This window comes from Laetiporus sulphureus (genome assembly GCF_001632365.1).
Source record: "Laetiporus sulphureus 93-53 unplaced genomic scaffold LAESUscaffold_35, whole genome shotgun sequence".
Taxonomy (NCBI): Eukaryota; Fungi; Basidiomycota; class Agaricomycetes; order Polyporales; family Laetiporaceae; genus Laetiporus; species Laetiporus sulphureus.
Window position 1 is genome coordinate 37,862 of NW_024468544.1, and position 20,125 is coordinate 57,986.

The window sequence follows — 20,125 nt, forward strand, 5'->3', positions numbered from 1 at the left end:
AATGTCAACCATCCGACTCAGCTCAAATTACTGAGGCTGCCATCAAGCTGAGTTTAAGATCCCAAAATTAGGTGAGAATGATTGCGATTGAGACCATCTCAGGGCATGCTGAAGAATGGACATGCATCATAAACCGACGCGGAAGAATGCTTAATTATGCATACAATTCGACTTTCCTTCCCGACTCCTGAGCGAGTACAACCATTGTGACAATCGTGCGGATTGAACGATTGGATGAAATCCGACACCAACAACGTATTGCTAACCGTGGATTCAATGTAAGTAAGATTAAAATAGTACGCGAGGCCCGGATGGTCCCTCCATTCTAAAAGACAGCATCATTCAAATGCAAGGGAGAATGAGCTGATGGAAGGAGTTTGCCGAAGTCAAACTGAAGCTATCCTAAACTTGACTATTTACTCTGTTTGTCCCTGTTGTGCAACGGCTTTATCAACGCACCATATATGGAAATCACCCCGAAGCTCGTGGCCACAGCGAGCATAGCAATATTTTTCCACTGAAGAAACCGTGAAAATATAGTAAAAGAATATAAAGCCCAGCCTTGGAGAAATATTATGCACATGTTTCCATATTTGGGTAGCACATGGCCATATATAGCAATTTAATGATGGATGAAGCTTCAATTTCTTCACCATTTTCCCAAATCAAAGCTTAATATGTTTTCAGAGTTTCTCTACTGTTTTCCAATGGAAAAATGTTGCTATGCACGCTGTGTGGTTGCGTTCGACAGCACGCGGGAATTCACTTATCTGAGCCTGTATCATGAACGTGTTGCACTCTCTGAATGTGCGACCCCCACATGAAAGTTCCTCTGTGACCTCAAATTAAACTCCTGGCCGCACACCGGGCACCGACGGGCTAATTTTCCTATGTGCTGCCTTTCAATGTGCCTCAGCATGCGCGCGCACTCCATCTCGCCGGCCCCCACGCATCCTTCCCACAAGCATTCCAACTTCCGCTTTCCTGTCCACTTACCGTACCCGTTATGCGCCCGCACAAAGTGATCCCGAACGCCGCTAGGCTTATTCGTGTTGATAGAACCTGTGCAGGACTCCCAGTGGCAGCGGACTAGCACGGGAGGAAGGGACGGTGCAGCAGAGGAACTAGGTTTCGGTGAGCCTGTGATAGAGGAAGGTTTTCTGCGGTGATTCTCCGCATGGACGACCGGAGGCTGATCCTCTGGTGGCGGCGAGCCCATAGTGAGAGGCGGGGCAGCTGAAGCTGTAGGGGTTTGACCATCCACAGCATGCTGCTTCTCGGGCGCGGGCAGTATCAAATTTGTGGGCTGAGAGTCAACACGCGCAGAATTTTAAGAGAGGATAAGCCGCCAATAGACAAAAGGATGGACTAGCGCTTCGATAGCGGCATGCATAGCAGGCGTAGTGTTATCCAAGGAGATCACAGCACGCAGATATCTCTCAATGGTTTGTATTTCTCCGTCGGACAGCTCGATATTGAGGGTCAGCTGCTGTCCCGAAGACTGGACCTGGTCGGGTCCCGAATCCGGCGGAGAGATGTTGGGAGAGGACAGATCGGGAACAGAAGTAGAGGCACACAGCTGATCAAAACTACCGATGCTCGAAGGGGCTGTGTCGCTGCCGTCGGGCAAGGACTGTTGAATATTACCTGTCAACATGAGCTCCAGAACCTCGCTCACATCTTCAGGAGGAGTCGCATTGTCCGCCGCGATCATGGCGATATTATCAAGCGGGAAGGGCCCCTCCAGAGGCATACGTGTGTCAGACGTGGTGCGCGCATTAGCGACACCGTTCTCGTCGGCCAAGCCACTCGCTGGTTTGTATGGCCTGGAAGGCGGGAAGGTCGGTGTGTCGTATACAGTGAATGAATGAGGGAAGCATGTATACTCACGCGACTGTTTCCCGGTGCGCTAGATTGCCAGTGCAATTCGGCGATTCGCTCGGGTTTTGATAGGGAGGGTAGCAAAAGAACATGTAGCTGTCTCGATCTTGATCAGCTGAGCTAGGTGTGTCCGGCAAGAACAGCAAGGATATAGCTGCAGAAAACCAGCGACACCAAACAGACAGAAGGGCGACCGGTCTACATCTCAATCGTCTGAAATTGAAATAAACTTCCAGACTAAGGCGATCCAGCCAGAATGTCATCCGACAGTGCCAATCTGTTAGGTTTTTGGCCAAGAGAATCAGTATTGGACATGCATAGTGTAGTCTCTTCAGTAAGTACAGAATAATCAGATCGACATAGTACGTGGCATGAAAAGGGTCCCGCGCGGCGCGGGTGGGGTGTAAAATGATTCTGAATCTTGATCAACCTTCCGGCCCGCCGAGAGACGTCACAGCAATGCCTGGCAGAGAGACGCAATGCCTAGTTTGATACAGTCCGCGTGCAGATCGTTAGACCTTGTCAGCTCACGGTAAGTAAATGCCACAAAGTACTTGTCAAGTGGAGAGCCCAATGCGTGAGAAAACATTCTTTCTACCACCACCATAACTCCACCTAAGCGCTGCCTCGTATCTTTTTGATTTTGCAGCGCGTCGCGACGCGCTCTTTCTTGGCAGATTTCTGAGCGAGTGCATTTCTCGAATAAGAACGCTCGAGATCTGATATTTGGACCCTGGCCATCGAAGAGCAAGGCGAGCCGGTTTTCGCACTCGTGTTGGTGAAAGAGTGAATCGATGTTCAGCAGTGATATACTGGCTAGCGCTACCTTTGCACACAATGGGAGGGACCATCAAAGTATGAGTATTGCCAGGCTATTAGAGAATGGAGGGCACGTCCACTGCGTGCGCTAGTCCCTGTTAATTCAAAGACATTTCTCCAAGTCCAGCAACGACATGAACCCTAAGTAACATTAACGTGAGAGGGTATAGATGCAGATAGCGTAGCATTAGGTATAATTAACTAAAATAGGTCCATCTAAGAGCACGCTCATAAACACCACCCAACAGCCGTGCCGATATCCCTTAGCGCTCTCGTCTCTGAGAGCGTCAACGCAAAGCGGAGACACTCGCGCTCCCTGTCCTTTCGTCCCTGCAGCCCACAATGCTTTGCGAGGAAGTACCAAGCCTCAGGGACGTCCCACCCGGCGCCTTTCGTGAGCTCGGACAGCAGCCCCGCCGCGAGGTCGATGTTCTCTCGCTGTGGATTGTCAGTGGAGGTGCCGAGGAGTTTGGGCAGGTTGGGCGAGAGGTAGAGGCGGCAGAGATGCACTATGGCGGAGACGTCGTCTGGCGCGATGAAGAGCGCCTTCTGGAAAGACTCAAGCGCACGGAGCTCTTCGTTGAAAGCCATATAGTACAAACCCAGCTGTTATTACTTGATGAGCAATCAAAATTCCCCCTTGTGAATATATCACAGCCGAGGCGCTCACCTGTACCCAGACGTTAGGGTTGTCCTCATCCTTCACCTCCGCCTCCTGGATGGCCGCCTTTGCCTGTTCAATCTTCCCGAGCCTCCGGAATGTAGCTGCAGACATCAGCCAGAGATTGCTCAACAATCGCCGGTCGCGAGCTGCACGATAGTTCTGCTTTCGCATGGCCGACGTTGTAGATTGGGAAGGAAGAGGAGGAGGTGGTGGTGGTGGCGGTGGAGGGGCATCGATGACAGATACATCCTGCTGTGATACATAGAAGCTGAGTTGTTGACGTAGGTGTATCGATGATGCTTGGTAAGGCGACTGACCGAGCACGGCGTGCAGATCTGCACAAAACATCAGCATCGCAATTTAGTTCGAGTCAAAGTCTGAGTCCTACCAGGAGCGGAGTTCGACCGCTTGAGGTCAGTGCTACCATGCCGCGCAACGTTGTGGCCAATTCTCCTGGATATTTTGGTAATGCCCGCCTGTCCCTTGTGCACGCGGCTTTTCAGCACCTCCCGGACCTTCTTCCCACGGGTCATATCTCTTTGGGGACCATGGAAGGAAGACAGATGCTTCTCGTCAAGACCCTCGTTAACGCTTCCGGTATGTTCGCTTTGCGCATTCGGTATCGCAGGCGTGGCAGGTGTGACCGTAATGGGAATAGGAGTCGGCGGGAGAGGACCGTCCTCCGCGACCTCATCGACGGCCATATATGCTCTGGACGAGTGTGATTCGACACGATGGGATTTAGTGAGTTTCTCGGAGGGTGCGATAGACTGCGGTCGCACGTCCTGCCTACTGTCAATGGACAGCCTTCCTGCAAAGGCTGCAAATTAGTATCAACGCTACATTATCAGGATACGTAAGCACATGACTCACTGTCTTCCGACCCGACCTCTCGCCGCTCCGAAAACCAGTGAAACACTTCCACCCACCTATCCCCGGCTCCTTCGGGGCCCTCGACATACTCCGCCAGCGTAAGCTGCGTCATCCGCAACTGTAGAGCGTGTTCGAATGCTTCGTGGCGCGAGGGAGATGGTCTGTCGGGGATTGGGCGCAGTAACGAAGAGGACGGCGGAATGTCAGTAGCATCGCGATCGAGCAGCGTCACCACGACTTCGGGTGTGCTAACAGACTCGCTGCTCGAGTACCCCAAATGAGCATGTCCGCTCGCTCCGTCCCGGTCGATCGGTTGCGATCCCGCCGCATAGTCATGTACATGGATGCCAGCGGCGCCGTTGGTCGCATCTTTGGGATGACTCTCGGAAATGTCGTCCGCGAGATCGGCTTCACCTATCCCGGCGCCGACATCCAAGACGCCCTGCGCGGCGCGCCAGTCTCCTGTCGCAGTTAACAGAAGACCCAGCAGATGCCAATGTCGGACCTCTCCCGGCTCCCCCTCAACGGCGAGTTGCGCGTTGGCGATGGCCTTCTGCAAGTCGAGAGAGGGCCCGGGCCCTGAATATGCGAGTGCGAGGTGATGATAGACCGACGGAGTGGGATACGTCTCTGCGGCCGCCAGCAGAGACGAGAGTCCGTGGGAAAATCGCTTCATCCGAGTTTGCGGGTCTTGTTCTATAATATGGGAGACGTCACACCAAATGATATGTACTCCAAAGACCATGGACGCGTACCTGTATAGGCCATGGTAGACTGCCAGATACCCTCGGCCAACTGTACGCTCCCGACAAGCTCCTTGTCGTTATGATCCAGGCGCGACTTCGCTTTGTCAATCATGATTGCTGCTTCCTTCGCCTGGTCATGCGCCGCCTTCGCATCCTCGTCTACCAAAGCGAGACGGCAAAGCATCCTGGCTCCTTGGACGAGTGTTTGCACCCAATTGCGGTCGGTGTCCGTATCCTCGTCCTCAGACACAGTTTCGCCTTGTGCCTCTGCCAGCTTTGTCTCCCTCGCTTTCTCCACCACCTGCACGTAAAGGCGCAAGGCCCGCTTTGCCAGCCCAGAATCGCCAGAGACATATAGGAGATGCGTCAGGTGACGATACACCTTGTACGAGTTGAAGGTGAGACGAGTTGCCCACCATAGCACCTACCTCATCTCAGTCAGTGCCCTTCAAACGCAGATGGATGCAAAGCGCAGCTTACATCGACCACCCATCCGGCATATTCCCCCACTGCGCCGTCTGCCTCCCACACGGCCACAGAAAGGTCGACAAGATCCTCCACCTTCACATTGCGCTCGCCTGCGCGCGGAAAATGTGTGCTCACGCTCAGTATCGCCCGATAACCTTGAATGACGGAGCGTGCCGCACTTATCCATCGGTGCGGTCGGCCATCGCCTTCTCGAGCGACCGGAATTGGTGTCTTCGATGGCGAAGCGTGCATACGAAGGATAAAAGCACGCAGGTGAAGAATAGCGACGGTCGACCGATGCTCCGGCCGGAACGTCGGCGGCCAATGTGCACTGCAGGAGTTGTACTGGTCAAACAACGTCCACACAGATGCGTTTTGACTTCCGTGCAGTCGTACGTCGCACAGACGGGAGCCCAGGATGATAGCACGCCGGAGCAATCGCTCCATCCATCGCCAGAGCTCGCGATAGCGCCCGAAGGAACTTGTGTCAATGGCACCCACGCCGGTAGTGGAAGCTGATGCAGCTTGAGCAGGGATGTAGGGCGGGATATCATTGATGACGCTTGCGACGAGGGGAAGCGCAGTCAGGTATACGTTGAACGCCGCATGAGGGTCGCTGGGTGTGATCACCTCATGGGACATACCTGTATCATGTGAGCATGAGGGTCTTCAGGCCTGGGCTGATTAACTCACCTTGGAGGCATATGCTGCGGATACTCTCGGTAATCGCCCAGGCACTTCCATCACTGACGTCCGCGGTGGAAGCAAACGAGAGGGATGACAAGTCGCTACCCGTCCATGCGGAGGAGACAGAGCCGTTCAATCGAGGCTCGCCCGGAGTCAAAGCAGACCTGGAAGCAGATACACGTTCCGTGACGTCTAAGAAACTCTTGACGTCGGACAAGATTGATAGACACTCCGACGGCCGTCGCAGAGCAAATGCGTAGTATGCTACTGCAAGCCGGATGGACTACCCGATGCTGAAGTTAATTGAACAGGGAATGGATCAGATATGGGACATTGCACTTACATCTGAGTTAGACGACTCCAGCCGCTTCAGAGCATTGTAGCCCGTTATCGCCTCTTGCATGCGCTCTTCTGGTAGCATGCACTCGTCCCCGAGCACCAGTGGTCCATGTGGACTAACCTCACTGCCATCCATGCTCCGATTCCGCGAATTGGCGGAGAGCAGCAAGGCGAGTGCCTGCAACTGTGATGCAAGCTCAGCGATATGCGTGTACCCTCTGCAATGTTTGTTGAACTTGCGCAGGGTTTCTGACCAGGAAAGTGGCGCGCCGCCAGGTGTCTTTCCGGGGAATGCGTTGTCCCATCTCCCTGCTGTCAACGTTTCTCGAAGCTGTCTCCAGTAATGCTGATCCTTTCCTTGAGCCATCTCAGGGGAAAAGATCACACATTAACTCTAAATAAAGTTCAATTCGTAGGGCAATGGTGAGATTGGAGTGACGTATGTGGTTCTTCTCTTCGTCGTGCGAGGTTGACCAGATCTGCACACGCTACCAAGTAGACACAGTCGTCGTCTTTTTTAGGATGGCCCAGCAAGAAAACGAGTTCGAAGAAAGACCCCAGACGTCAAGAACCCGAACAGAAGTGCTGTGGGGCACGAATGTCGTATTGTAGAGAGAACTTCTTCGTTGTAAGCTCCACAATTACGACCAGAACTTCATATGTAGTGTTTACCGTCACGTGGTCGCTTTGAGATAAGATTAGATCGATCCTTTGAAGTTGTGGTCCATGGACCTTAAACAATGTTTTTTTTGAGGCTCATGCATTCATGCTACGTAGGGCTACTTGCGAGCTTAAGAGCGGTGATAACTTCGCAATCATTTCGCAAGCCATAATATCAAATGAAAGTTGTCAGATTTTCAGAACCAAGGCTGCACCTTCCTCTGACTTTGCTTGTCGTTTGTGGCGTAACATTCGAGTTCCCACTTTCATTGCGCTAGCTGACTATTGATAAAAACGGCTGGATGATCATTGAATGTATGATTAAAGAAGTAGAACCTGTGGGCGCTTGTTCATAATGACCGCGCGCGGACTCTATTGTAATGTCTTGTGACCATCATGATGAACGAACGTTCCATTCAGACATGGTGAATCCAAAAGCTCAGTTCATAATGAACCGAAAATAATATACGTATGAGCTGCAAGGTTGAACAAGAGTTGACACATCGTTAAGGGCGGAAAGTCGCAGCTCATACATGCCATCTGTAATTGATTTAAGAAGCATCAGTGTGGTCGATCAGAAATTGATTCCAGTCCGCTCGTGCCATCAGACACGCCTATGTGGGGTTATTTGTTCTTCCGGTGGCCAAGACGCTTGGTTCATCAACGAACGCTGTGGCATCGTGCTCCCTTGTACTCAACCTCCATCCAACGCCCAAGTGTTCGTCTCAATGGTCCCTTTCGTCTTCCTTCCTACCGATGCTGTAGAGCCCACTGAGCTCACACTCGAAGACGACACGAAGGTGCGCATCGAGCCAGGCTCGAAGCGGATTCATTTCGCGCCACAGTCAATCGAAACCTTGGTCAATATCGCGCGCTTGGACGAGAAGCATACCGACCTCACCGGAATCAGGTCTGTCGAAGATGTCTTTAACTTCCTCATGGGACAGGTCGAAGCAATGAGGCTGTTGGTCTGTTACCTCTCCGCCAACCAGCGAGAACACCTCAAGCGGATCGAATCCCTCAGCAAGAGCATCGACGAGAATTTCAAGAGTGTGAAGGAATCATCGACTGTTATCGAACGAATCGCTCTGAACGCTTCGAGCGCCGTGTCAGGCTTCGAGTAAGTGGCCACCTGTATCCTACATCCGTGACGGCGACTTAATGGCCGCTTTCGGTGTATAGGCGGAGGCTGCGAGCTGTCCTGAATGGTTTCCAGAAATTAAACAACAACAACTCAGCCAAACAGCCTATCGTGCAAGGCCCGCTAGCTGGTTTGACAGCCAGTTTACTTCAAGACTCGCGCGCGCCACCTACGGTTATGTCTGAGTCGCTCGCCCGAGAGGGTTTAGAGCTGCAAGGACAAATCCGCATTTCCGGGACTAATTGGTACGCTGATGCGGCTACCGACCAAGCATTCCCGGATGTTCTAAAGGAGGTCGACCTTGCGATGCGACTCGAGAAGGTCGCTCGTGAGTCGGGCGCGGACGCGGCAGAGACGACATCTGCGTTGAACGACCGGGAAAGCGCTGAACGAACAACGAGTCTCGATAATGAGTACATCAAAGTGTGCATTGAGAAGATTGTTGGCACGCACGACGAAGCTCGTCAGATGCTTCAAGAAGTGCATGCAACGGACGCCGTGGTAGACGACCGTCTCAAGGCGGCGGAAAACCTCAACGAGCAGACGTTCTCAAAGCATTGGGAAAAGAGCGAGAATGCGGTTGCTACGATTACCAGCTCCATGAAGATCGTCAAGCAGCTGACGTGAGTCTCACGACATCTTCGAGTTCAAAACCTTAACTCATACTTGGAGCAGTCCTCACATGGAAGAAGCTGAGGCTCTGTTCAAAGAGCTGCAACCCGCTTCCGATCCTGTCGGGGAGGGCGGTCCTGGTCCATCGACTGTTGCAGCGCAGACTGCGCAAGCAGCTACATCGAAAGAGCCGATCGAAGGGGAAGCTGCCGATAAGGATGCTTCCAAAGCCGGCCCTTCCATCTATCGCCTCCAGCTCTCGATCCCATCGAAGCCCGTCGGCCAACTGACTCTTTCCGAGATCATTCAGATTCTAACAGCGTTCCCCCTGCGCATAACCTTCGATCCTGAGAACCTTCCCCTGGTGACTCCGATCGCAGGCACACCACAACGTGAAACCGCTGAGCAATCTGAGAAAACCGTACAACCGCGACAGGCCCTCGCACAACCAAATCCCGATGATTTTCACTACGACTTCGACTATGACGAACTGTTGCAGTATCCGCAATCCGCCAGCGGGGCATACGTTCCTCCCCCTCGACGCTCCAGACGCCTACGCGATGAAAAGGGCAAGGCTCGTGCGGACAATGGAACCCGTACTGCGATCCCCTATAGCCCCACTGCACGGCTGCCCGTACAACCTAGAGCGTGGGATCTGGCGGATGCGAAAGGGCATGGTGCTACTCAAGTACTTTCGCCTGTCACGAAAGAAGCTGCGCTGCCGCTGCCTGACAAGGGAAACAAGCGCCGAACGAGGAAGACTACAGGCGGAGCTGTCGAGCTGCCTGCTGTTGCGAAGCCGTCTCGGAGGAAACGACAGAGGGTTAACGGGGATGATACAGAGGACCGTCCGGCAGCCCAGAAGGAGGGACCGCGGCCCAAGCGGAGGAGGGTTCGCTAATTGCGTGTTGAAGTGTCGTGTTGCCCTTGCAGGATGCCGAACATAAGTTGCACTGACAGAGACTATTTCTCAGGAATCTACTTGCTGGAATGTATTTGTGAACTTTATCTCCTTGCTTACTGTACAGTGAATTTATCCTGCTTGCTGAACTGTCAAGTTGCCGATAAAGGTAACACCTACGACATCAATCTCAAGAATGCGTGCATTACAGAATATTGCGCCTCAAGTCTATTACAGTCATTTCTGCCACACAAACCGCATGCTTTCAAGCTGTGTCCTAATGCGTCTCCTGTCCGGGACAGAGCCATATCCTTCAAGAAGACTGTACCTGGATGTCAGCGTTTTCCTGCATGTGGCAGGCAGGCCACTCACGTAACAATCGCTCGGGTACGGCGGGTCGCCAAAGAAATTCGTATACGTGTAAGTCACGGTGTACGTCGTTTCGCCGTTCGATTCAACCTCCGTTGTCGTCGCCAAAGGATAACTGACCTCAGTCTCCGTGATCGTCGTGGTCTCGAACGGACCGGTCGTCGTAGGCGCGATAATGCTGAGCGTCTCGACGAATGTTGTGGTGTAGGTGACCGGGCACGCGGGATCCACAGTCCGCTGTCACTCCTGTCAGAATCGAGGAAGCATGTCCGGGATGACAGGATCACTCACGGCGGCAATTTTCGGAGCTGCCATGGCTCCTGCGGTACTAAGCAGAGTGACAAACGCAAGAGTAGCGAACTTGACCATGGTCAATTACAATCCGCAGACGAAAAGTGATGAGGAGTGAACTCGGGAATTGCACTGGGGAATCTGTCCTTTTGGCACCTTTTATAAATCCCTGAGCATGCCGCACAGGATGGAATGGGCATATAGGCATTGCAATTACTCTCCTGCCAAGACAAGTAGGCGCTCGTAGCAGCTCGTTGTCCGACTGGATGACATCTTCCCGAGGATGCAGTTTTGTTTCGGATGAAATTCACGGCCCTATGTCAAAAGGAGCTTCTTGCTAAGGGAGCCTCCTTGTATCTTAGATCGTGACACTGTACTCAAAATGTACATTCTGTGAATAGCGTGCGTTAGTCGGTAGGATGAAGAAACATACAAACGCACAGTAGTTGTCGTATACCGGTGTTAACACTGCTCATGTCAGCGTCAATTCTTCACACAAATGGTACGCTGACAGAGCGACACAATTCAAGTCTATTCAAGTCCTCGGACCGTCGGGAGCGGGAGTGACAAACGTTCTTTTGCCGATCCCGCGCGGAGAAAGTAGTCCGATTGCGAGCCAGCGGATCAGTTTCCCGGGGTCAGTGCCAAGCATATCAGGGATTGTTTGGAAACTGGGTTCACACACCGTATTCACTTTGGAGTGGCACGATGGACACGCTCGGGTACACTGAGAACTTGGAACTTTGGCAGGCACCCGCTTATGCTGTCATGATCCGACTCCAATCGGACCAAGTGATTGCAGATCATGAAAGTCCGGGGACTCCTCCAGATTGACGCTGAGTACAAAACATATACCGTTTGGAGGGTTCACCGAATCATACGCAACGCTTGAACCAGGACCATTACATGACTAGGACTGCGCTCAAGACTCAGAAGAGCAATGCAGAGACGGAGTATGGCAAAGAAGCAGCAGGGAAGAGAAGATACTGTAATTTTGTATGGCGTCGGAGTCCGGACAGCATGATCACACCCTTTTAACTTGATGACAATCCACGTTGGGCCAGGCCTGTACGACCCGGGGTAATCCCCCTCATGCCGGAGCTGAGATGTAAACAAAAAAAGCCATAGACGTGACAGAGCACAGCGCAAGAAATAGCTGTTGAGAGAAGTTTCAGTTCGTTGAATGAGTCTTGAAGTTTTGAACCCAACGTTCAATGAATCAAGCGGACGAGTTGGTAAAGCGCGCATTGCAGATCACACAGGCCGCGTTCTGCCGAGTACTACACACGTGACCGCGTTTCTATAAGCTTCAGCGCTCAGCTTCAACGTTCAACGTTCAACCTCCATGCACCGGTCGCAAACCTCATGCAAGCCTGCGCGTACTAGTTTCGTTGTTCAAGCCTCCTGCTCCAAGTGGTCTTGTGTCTTGTGGTGTGGTCAAATAATCGATGGTGGTACGTTAAACAGCATGGACAAAAGCTGTATATGACCCAGGACTTTACACTACGAACTCCGCTCTTTCGATGCGTCTTCCATTCATTTGACTCTTCAACGAATTGTGTTCCTACCGCTTCCGGTAATATGCTGACTAAAGAAACCGGAGAGGAGGGCTCTCCTGGAACGTACTCTGCGCTGCACCAGGAAGACAGTCTCTCGAAAGATCCTGCGCATCATACGCATGAAATCGCATTGATCGTTTTGACATAGCAATTTCCAGCCAGCGCAATGCGCGCCTAGGTTGAAATGCATGGGAAACACTGGAAGAGCATCGGAGATCGATGTGAACAACGTGCAGGCCATGAGGCACGAGCGTCTCAGATACTGACTGAGGACTCGTTGGATCAGGCCACCGGGCATAATCACTTAGCAATAGTAGACGCTGCGCTCTTGTTCTTCACATCGATCCGTACTATGGGCTCGCGGTACGCTACGTTTGGTCAATCACGACATTTTACGGAGCACAATACTCCATCGCATGGCAATCCCATCCCTTCCAGTTCGGAACTGCAACAGCAACTCAGGAAGGAGATAGAGCATCAGCTCAGGCCGCGCTTCGAGCAACATCAGAAAGCAAAGGAGGAAGCTCTGGAGAACGGCGTGGGTCCTGATGAGGCAGAGAGGGAGTTTCGCAGGAATGTTACGCAGCTTCGTAGAGTTGCTGATCAGCGTTTTGAGCAAGCGATGGGGCAGTATCGCCGAGGTGCCAGGCCATCGCCGGGTCAACAGCTGGACGAGTCATCCATACAACGGCAGGACACGATCTGGAGAGCCATCACGAGGAGAAATGAGGGATTGCAAGAACCCGATTTTCTGTATAGGCGCACCGAGACCATTGACGCTATCGGCGGGCCATCAAGAGCGGGGCCACCTGCTTGGCCCCCCAACAATCTTTCACGAGAGGAGCCTCCTTCGAACGAACCGGCGTTTGGCGATAGCTTTGCTATGCCGGGTTCTTACGAAGAGGAACAATCTCAGCGTACAGAAGGTAATGCATGGTCCGAATTGGGGCGCTCTCCTTTCGGTCATGGTAAGCTTGACAGCATCCGATGCTCCCAAGATTCACTGCGATTGAGCCGTGAATTCGTTAGGGCACTTGCGATCTCGCACACCACTCAATCTGGACGCATGGCGATCCGCAGGCGTGCATGACAGCGGAACCGTGTTCCAGGGCTTGCATCCGAATGCCTCGCTTCCCAGCCGATCGCGGCATTCCAGCGATAGCCAGCGACACGCTCCTCAACCCTTCGTCTCAGCTGTCCCATCAGGTTCGCGCGACTATGCGAACAATGACCTGAGCGAGGTCCTCAGTGATGCGAATTTGCGGGATTTGGCCCGCACTTTGATGAACGGCGATATGAATGTGCACGCTAAGGAAACTGCCAGGACTCCACAACTACCTCGACAATTTCCTGCTCACCTGTATCCTCACCTCGCAGAGCGATCACAGTCTACTACGCCGAAACCAGGGGTGCCGCACCCGCTGAGGACGGGCATACGTGCCGCAGAAGACGTTCATCCGTCACGTCCGCCAATCTTCGGATCCCCCTTTACCGGCACGCTCGAGAATGAGAATCGCCCAGCCGTACATGTCCCACACGCAGAATATTGGCTTCCGCCATCCTCCTCCGACATGCAACCCGTCGATCCTAGCACTTTCACCATTGACGACGACAGTCGGAGCATACTATCTCCAATGATCCCCTACGCAAACCTAGGCAAGGCTAGCATGTCTGACGCGGGGACCCACCCCTTCCAACATCCTACGCAAACCAGCTCTGACCGCATGGCACAAGGGCAGTCGGGCCGCTCATCGGCTCTAACGCCGGAGGGGATTGAGATGATTAATGCTGACGAGGGCGACAGCGATTGGGAAGCTCCCGAGTTCACCGAGCTGGATAAAGAGGAACTCGACAAGATCATTTCGGCGGACCTTCCTTCCATCCTGGAGGGAGTGGAAGCAATACACGAGAAATATGCAGCGCAGCCCGCCGCCCAGCCTCTGGAGCAACCGAAAGGGGTAACGGTGACGGAGGTGCCAGACGAAGCTGAGGTTGACCTTGTGGAGGAGCCACAGGAGGTGCAGAAGAAGCCGGCAAAGGTCGGCAAAGCGAAGCGTAAGGAAGAAGCGAAGCGCAGGGAGGAGGCGAGGCGCAAGGCAGAGGAAGCAAGACAGAAGGAGGACGAGGTCAGAAAGCAGAAGGAGCAGGAGGCTCAGGAGGAGCGGGAAGCCAGACGTCTCGAGGAAGAGAGGAAAAAAGCCGAAGAACAGCGTGCATTCGAGGAAGAACACCGTCTCAAGGAACCGGAGGCACGCTTTGCCAGGGAACAGGCAGAGCTTCGTCGGCAGGCAGAGACACGGCAAAGGAAAGATAGTTGGGCTAGGACGCCAGCAGCAGCAAGCAAGCAAGATGCGATCAAAAACGAATCCAAGGACCTTGCGAAAAAAGCTACAGATGGTAAGTGGACGGGGAACGAGTTACGCAAGAAAGAGGAAGAGTTGCGCAAGACGGCAGAATTGCTGTCACTCCAGGAGGAGGAGCAGAAAAGGAGGGAACAAGAGCTAGCAATGCGAGAGCAGGAAATGGAGAGTAGGCATGTGGACGAGGACAGAAGGAGGATGCCAGGCGCACTTCGCAACAGAGAAGTCGAGTTGCGCGCGAGAGAGCGGGAGATCCAACGACAGGGAGAAGAGAACAGAAAGAACGCGGAGAAGATCTGTAAGAAAGACATAGAACTAACGCATAGGGAGGAAGCGTTGAACCGCATGGCCCAAGAAATGTTTGCAAGATTGGAGTCGTATCGTGAGGAAATGCGTAGGGAGTGGCTTAGTATGGGTGGCGAACTTTCTTGATATATACTGTTTGCAACATCTGCTCCTTTTCATATTATCTTCGCTCTGTATCGTGCTCTTGCTGGCCTTGCTTGCACCGCTGAGTCAACGTTTCTTAGACCCTTGATGTGTTCAATTCCTGTATTGGTCTGGGTTATCGTTTTCATGTCGTTGAGTTTGGATTCACGCTGTGATGCGCTGCTTTCGTGTCACTGAGTATGCACGACACTATATGCAAAGCATTTCTTGTCGTTGTCGCGAGAGATCTTGGTCTGCAAAGACTAGAAGGCTCACACGAGAGTATTTATGATCTGATTATATACGAATAATGAGTGAGCGAATGCCCAGATCTTGTAAAGACGCGCTTCTACTCCACCCGATCATCAAATTCAGACATTGCCATCGTAGTTATCTACCTTCAGCCCGACGCCACAGCTATTTGCTCGATCGACAACTGCCGCAGCAATTGCGACATCTTGAACACCCACACCAACGGACTTGAAGATGGTCACTTCGCCGCTGTTTCTTACATTGCGGACCATCTCCGTTCGCGGAGCATAAGTTGCACCATCGGCAGGCTCATCAGATTCGTAGTGCAACAGCTCACCCAGCTCGACGAGATCTGACTCGCCGAGATTTGCAGAGATCAATTCACCTGCCTCGCTCTGATGCGATATGGCCAGCTGATAATGAGCTTGCTCATGTAAAGATACCTTTCTGACGTACCAGACAGGCGAACTTGGAGTCAACGACGATTTTCCCCGCACGCTTGACAAGGTCGCCATCCACTTCATGCCTACATAAATTGCGTTAATTATGAGAAAGATAGGATACATCCGTCGACCGGATGAAGTAGGTGGAAGAGAGCAAGAAACACTCACATTTGCGGGGTGTACGAACCAATCAGGCATAAGTGAGTACCGGACTTCACATGTTCAGAGGGAAAGAGCGGGACAGTGGATGATGTGGCCGTGATGATAATGTCAGCGCTCCGGACCGCTTTTTCTAACGTGAGTTCATTCCTGTCGGAGTTGGGAGCCTGTGATAGAGTGCCTATTTGCAAATTGACGGCAGGATGTTCGGTGCGTGCACGAGTAGCGAGGTCCTCAAGCCGCTTATTCTGCGAACGATTGAGGATGAAACACGAGCGGATGGTCGGATATGCGGTGAGGAACAACGAGATATGCGCGGCGACCTGAGCTCCCGCACCAAGAGCGAGAAGAGTCTTGGGAGGCTCCTCAGCATTGTAGAGCAGTCTTGTTGCCAACAGAGATCCTGTCAAAAACTGCATGAGTCTGAGGTGCGAACAATGGTTTTCAGAAAATATCTCTTGCGATATCCGTCTTAAACGTGGAACTATGGTATGCATGAATAGCTGTTATTTTACTGACCGGCTGCATTTCTAAGTGCTGTCAAGCTCCTCGCGTTGACGATGACCTTAGCGCCTCCAGATTGCTCGTCAAGAACAAGCGAGGTCGCAGGCAGTCCACCTTCCTTCACTGCTTGAGGCGCGCTAGCAGATGGAACCGAGACAATCTTCACTGCGGTGCCCATGGGGTAGAGTCGTGATGGCATGAATAGGGCCGTATGGTTCAGCATTGAGACATTGGCACGGTGAGGCTGACATATCTTTGCACTCGGTGGCTTAGACAAATGGAAGAAAACACGCGCCATGAGTTCAGTGAGCTCAGTAGGGCTGAAAGTGGACGTGACATTTGCGACATCGGATGCGGTGAGAATGACGAGAGACATGGTCTCGTTGGGCATACACAGGTGCCCGACAGGGTCCCTTCATCGTGAAGCACGAGTCAGAGGCTGAGTCCAAGGCCGAGTCCCTCAACCTAATAAGGAAAGTGTAGTATTCGCTGAAGACAGGCTTCCAGCAGGGAGATTATGGGAGGGAAGCCGGCAACGTTTTGAGTAAGACCATTTGCTTATGATCATGCCGGCGAGTGAACAAAAGAATTGGATCAAGGGTATCAAATATTACACACATTAAAGATGCATCGTAGGATAAAATAGTAAGTCAGCACATTGAACTGTCCCAAAGGAGCCCTCCTCAACATGTCTACCGTCGCCGTGGTTTCGCGGGAGCTTTACCCTTACCTTTCTTGGACTTCGCCTCGGATGTCGCACCTGATTCATCTGTATCATTTCTTGAACGCTTCCGACTGCGGGGCGCAGGCTTCTTCTGCCTTATATCGGTAGAACTACCCGCAACCGGTTCCTCAGGTTGGTTCTCTTCATCATCTCTGTCATCTCTTGGACGCTTTGTGCCGCGAGGACGAAGGACCCTCCTCATCGGCTGAGAAGAACTGCCAGCAACAGGCTCAACAGCACCATGCTCATTCCTAACAACGTCCTCATTTGCAGAAGTGCCGGCGATCGTGCCGCTGGCATCCGAGACATTCGCAGCGGGAGATGGGTTGAGAAGAGAACGGTTAGATAGACCGATCGGAAAGAGAGGTTGATGGAGTGTAAAAGGTTCTGCGGCAGGATCCATATCAGTGGAGGGCAGTGGGGGAAGCACGAGAGGTGAATGCGATAGACCGCTCGCGAGGGCAGCGTCCGCAACAGAAGATGCCTCGACTTGTGAACGGAGAGGCTCGTGGAGCGACGAAGGAGAGCCGCGGAGAGAAGGAGGGTCCACAGCAAGGGGAATATGAGGAAGTGCTTGATGAGGTGCAGGCAAGAGTGCGTCATGGCCCGCAGGGGAGACTAGCGACAGGGAAGCCGGAGGAAAATGAGCAGGCGTAGCGGGAAGAGGTACAGGAAGAGGCGAGAGCAGTTGATGATCAGCGTAGTGATTGTGCGACACAGGGCTGGGTAGCTCGATCGCTGAAAACGTTTGAGGTCGTGTAGGAGAACGGTCAAGGGACAGAATTGATTCCATGTGCGAAGAACGAAGGCTCCTCGTATCACGACTCGCAAGCGTGGATGGGCCTGGGCCGGCAACGGGCGCGTCAGAGGACGCTATGGAAGAACTTCCCGTAAGCTCCAAGAGATGCGCGAGGCGAGGAGGCGGACGAGTTCTAATGCGCGGAGATGGAGAAGGACCTTGTGAGCGTTCATTGCGGCGATTCTGTGTGAGAGGGAATTGTGGCAGGATGTCTCCCCCGGGAGAGTCGGATTCTGCACTTGGAGAGCTCGTCTCATCTCCACTCTCTGTATGATCTCCAGCCCCAATACCGTTGTTCCAGTCCACCTGTGTTCTCCACTGTCTCGTTGGAGTGACAGTCACCCAGTCGGAGCGAGAACTGCCCGTAGGAAGCGCGGCCTCGGGATTGTTTACAGCATTCTCATCTGGGGAAGCCACAGCTCGTTCCTCATCGCTGCTGTCTAATTCATCAACTTCTGCTTCTTCTTGTTTTATAGCGGTGGCCTGAGACTCCGCAGTGGTACGTCCAGCGGGTTCTACCGCCAGGGTAGGAAATGAAGGAGCATCATCCGAATCAGCGAGCCGTTCCTGGTACAGTCTGTTCCCCTGCTCTGAGTTGACAACGCCGGTAGGTGCTATATAACAAGCATAACCCGCAGTGTGAGCCAAGCTTATTCGTCAAATTCCGCATGACATACCAGAAAGTGGCCTTCGGGCATCAAGCAGAGGAGGTGCCAACCACGGAACGTTCGACGGCACTTCGTTGAATGCACCGGTAAGTGAGATAGCATGGTATGGCTGACTGCCGGGGCGAGCAACTGAGTCGGCGTAGTCGGAAAAACTAATCAGAAGAGGATGGGATGGATTCATAGCACTGACGGAGCCTAAGCACTGGTCAGCTATCAGTGTGATTCTTACGTCTCCGTGCTTACGGTTCTCTCTGAGGGCGATCGGATGGTATTGTTCCTCGTAGAAAATTCCAGGACGCGACGACCGAAAGGGATTATGCGTGTGGCGCAAAGGGACAGGACTCTGCAGTTGAGGTTGACTCGCTCTGCCGGACAGCCAATCTGACATATTGATGTATCTTAATATCGTTTGATAAGTTCTATGAACAGACTCACCGCTGCGCTGAGTCAACTGGGGAACCAGTGAGGTTCGCGACGTTGAAGCTACCGGTGGCGGCGAAGGTGCCCTCGAAGACAGCTGCCTCGACTCTCCAGAAGCCGCTGCATAGGGAACAATGCTTGAGGGCTCGGCCACGTTGAAACCATCGGCAAAGTCACCGATAGGATAAGAGTGAGACGATTGTGAAGAATGTGTTGAGCCTCTGTGCTCAGAGTGCTGCTCTGCAGCTACAGAACAGTCAGTGTTTGATATAAGCACACAATGTCGTGAGCATTACCGGCTGGAGCATTTTCGCGATTCGATGCACCATACATCAATCTCGCAACCGTTGCATTTGTGGCGTGCAAGAGATCCACAGCATCGTTGTCAGCACCGTGCTCAGAACCACCAGAATCATCGCCGTCCGACTCGACAGAAAGTCTGGGCAGCCACAGTGTAAAAGTTCTGGTGCACGCGAGCTTGCGTTACACAAGCCACAGTTGAAACTCACTGAAGTGGATTGAGAAGTGCGAATATGTTGTCGAGGGCATTGACAGCAACAATTTGGACGTCTCTTCTTGAGTTGCGCAAGTGCGCCACGAATTCGCGTAATGCGCGTATGACTCTGTTGTCCAATCCGTCGAGGTCTGCAGAAGGGTGAGATGACAGAAGCCGATGCTAGTACAAGTGCACTTACTGATAGAAGGCATAGTGAGTCAAACTTTTGATCAGTCAGGATGCGTTTGGTGCCAAGGAGACAGACGAGGATGTGGTGTGATGGGGACGGCGGATCATGCGTGGCAGGTCCTTTATATCCCCACGGTGAGGCAGTGGTGAGGCAGTGAATCCTCCGCCACAGGGCTTAGTGGCCCCAGTGCCACTGGACGCCGCAGGCAATTTCTCGTAAACGTGATGGTCGGAGCGGCTGCGGCCTGTGGCGAACAATTGGTGATCCGTATTTGGAAAGAGGCCGACCGCAAGCTCGGGACACGTTGTGCCTTAACGAAACCTCACTGCAATCGCGGAAACCGACTAATGGTCAAGTGGGTCGAACCTCGCATGGTTGCTCGGTCCCATACAAGGCGAGCGCATCGCCGTCGAGAGCCGTTGTGGTAGCACACTTAAGCGTTCAGTTTTGTGCTCAAGCACAGAGTAGGGGAGGCTCTTGGATGCTGATAAAAATGTCTTGGGGTACACAGAATCGAGTATGCCAAAGCAATCCATAGCCTTACGGAAAATATGTATGAACAGAACGGAATGCTTCGATGTTCAGGCTTACCGACGTCCAGAGACCATCCTTCGTCCACGAATAGAGCATACCATTTTGTTCTGGCTCTCGCTTGACATGGAAGGGACGAC

General features: G+C 52.7%; 6 protein-coding genes across 6 annotated transcripts; 2 read left to right on the top strand and 4 right to left on the bottom strand.

Moving 5' to 3' along the window:
* Positions 1-2,682: 2,682 nt before the first annotated feature.
* On the bottom strand, positions 2,683-7,096 carry LAESUDRAFT_703812 (TPR-like protein). The gene is made up of 8 exons (XM_040906531.1): positions 6,482-7,096; positions 6,145-6,421; positions 5,464-6,095; positions 4,993-5,407; positions 4,238-4,933; positions 3,753-4,184; positions 3,371-3,699; positions 2,683-3,306 (listed from the first exon to the last, which is right to left on the bottom strand). The coding sequence occupies exons 1-8, from the start codon at positions 6,842-6,844 to the stop codon at positions 2,929-2,931; spliced, it is 3,522 nt and encodes a 1,173-aa protein (XP_040761768.1). The 5' UTR covers positions 6,845-7,096; the 3' UTR covers positions 2,683-2,928.
* A 718-nt stretch (positions 7,097-7,814) lies between these two features.
* On the top strand, positions 7,815-9,945 carry LAESUDRAFT_814283 (uncharacterized protein). Its single transcript, XM_040914564.1, has 3 exons — positions 7,815-8,257; positions 8,320-8,901; positions 8,954-9,945. Exons 1-3 carry the CDS (start codon positions 7,866-7,868, stop codon positions 9,789-9,791), a joined length of 1,812 nt encoding a protein of 603 aa, XP_040761769.1. The 5' UTR covers positions 7,815-7,865; the 3' UTR covers positions 9,792-9,945.
* Positions 9,946-10,104: 159 nt separating this feature from the next.
* On the bottom strand, positions 10,105-10,475 carry LAESUDRAFT_761382 (uncharacterized protein; the record flags this gene model as incomplete). The annotated part of the gene is made up of 3 exons (XM_040912905.1): positions 10,105-10,113; positions 10,164-10,397; positions 10,452-10,475. 3 exons carry the CDS (start codon positions 10,473-10,475, stop codon positions 10,105-10,107), a joined length of 267 nt encoding a protein of 88 aa, XP_040761770.1.
* A 1,320-nt stretch (positions 10,476-11,795) lies between these two features.
* LAESUDRAFT_814285 (uncharacterized protein) lies at positions 11,796-15,098 on the top strand. Its single transcript, XM_040914565.1, has 2 exons — positions 11,796-12,978; positions 13,040-15,098. Exons 1-2 carry the CDS (start codon positions 12,195-12,197, stop codon positions 14,800-14,802), a joined length of 2,547 nt encoding a protein of 848 aa, XP_040761771.1. The 5' UTR covers positions 11,796-12,194; the 3' UTR covers positions 14,803-15,098.
* On the bottom strand, positions 15,021-16,554 carry LAESUDRAFT_728518 (NAD-P-binding protein). The gene is made up of 4 exons (XM_040909455.1): positions 16,173-16,554; positions 15,663-16,056; positions 15,508-15,577; positions 15,021-15,446 (listed from the first exon to the last, which is right to left on the bottom strand). The coding sequence occupies exons 1-4, from the start codon at positions 16,531-16,533 to the stop codon at positions 15,171-15,173; spliced, it is 1,101 nt and encodes a 366-aa protein (XP_040761772.1). The 5' UTR covers positions 16,534-16,554; the 3' UTR covers positions 15,021-15,170.
* Positions 16,555-16,728: 174 nt separating this feature from the next.
* Positions 16,729-19,546, bottom strand: LAESUDRAFT_814287 (uncharacterized protein). Its single transcript, XM_040914566.1, has 7 exons — positions 19,464-19,546; positions 19,278-19,413; positions 19,065-19,207; positions 18,784-19,014; positions 18,592-18,729; positions 18,358-18,543; positions 16,729-18,294 (listed from the first exon to the last, which is right to left on the bottom strand). Exons 1-7 carry the CDS (start codon positions 19,474-19,476, stop codon positions 16,850-16,852), a joined length of 2,292 nt encoding a protein of 763 aa, XP_040761773.1. The 5' UTR covers positions 19,477-19,546; the 3' UTR covers positions 16,729-16,849.
* Positions 19,547-20,125: the final 579 nt, after the last annotated feature.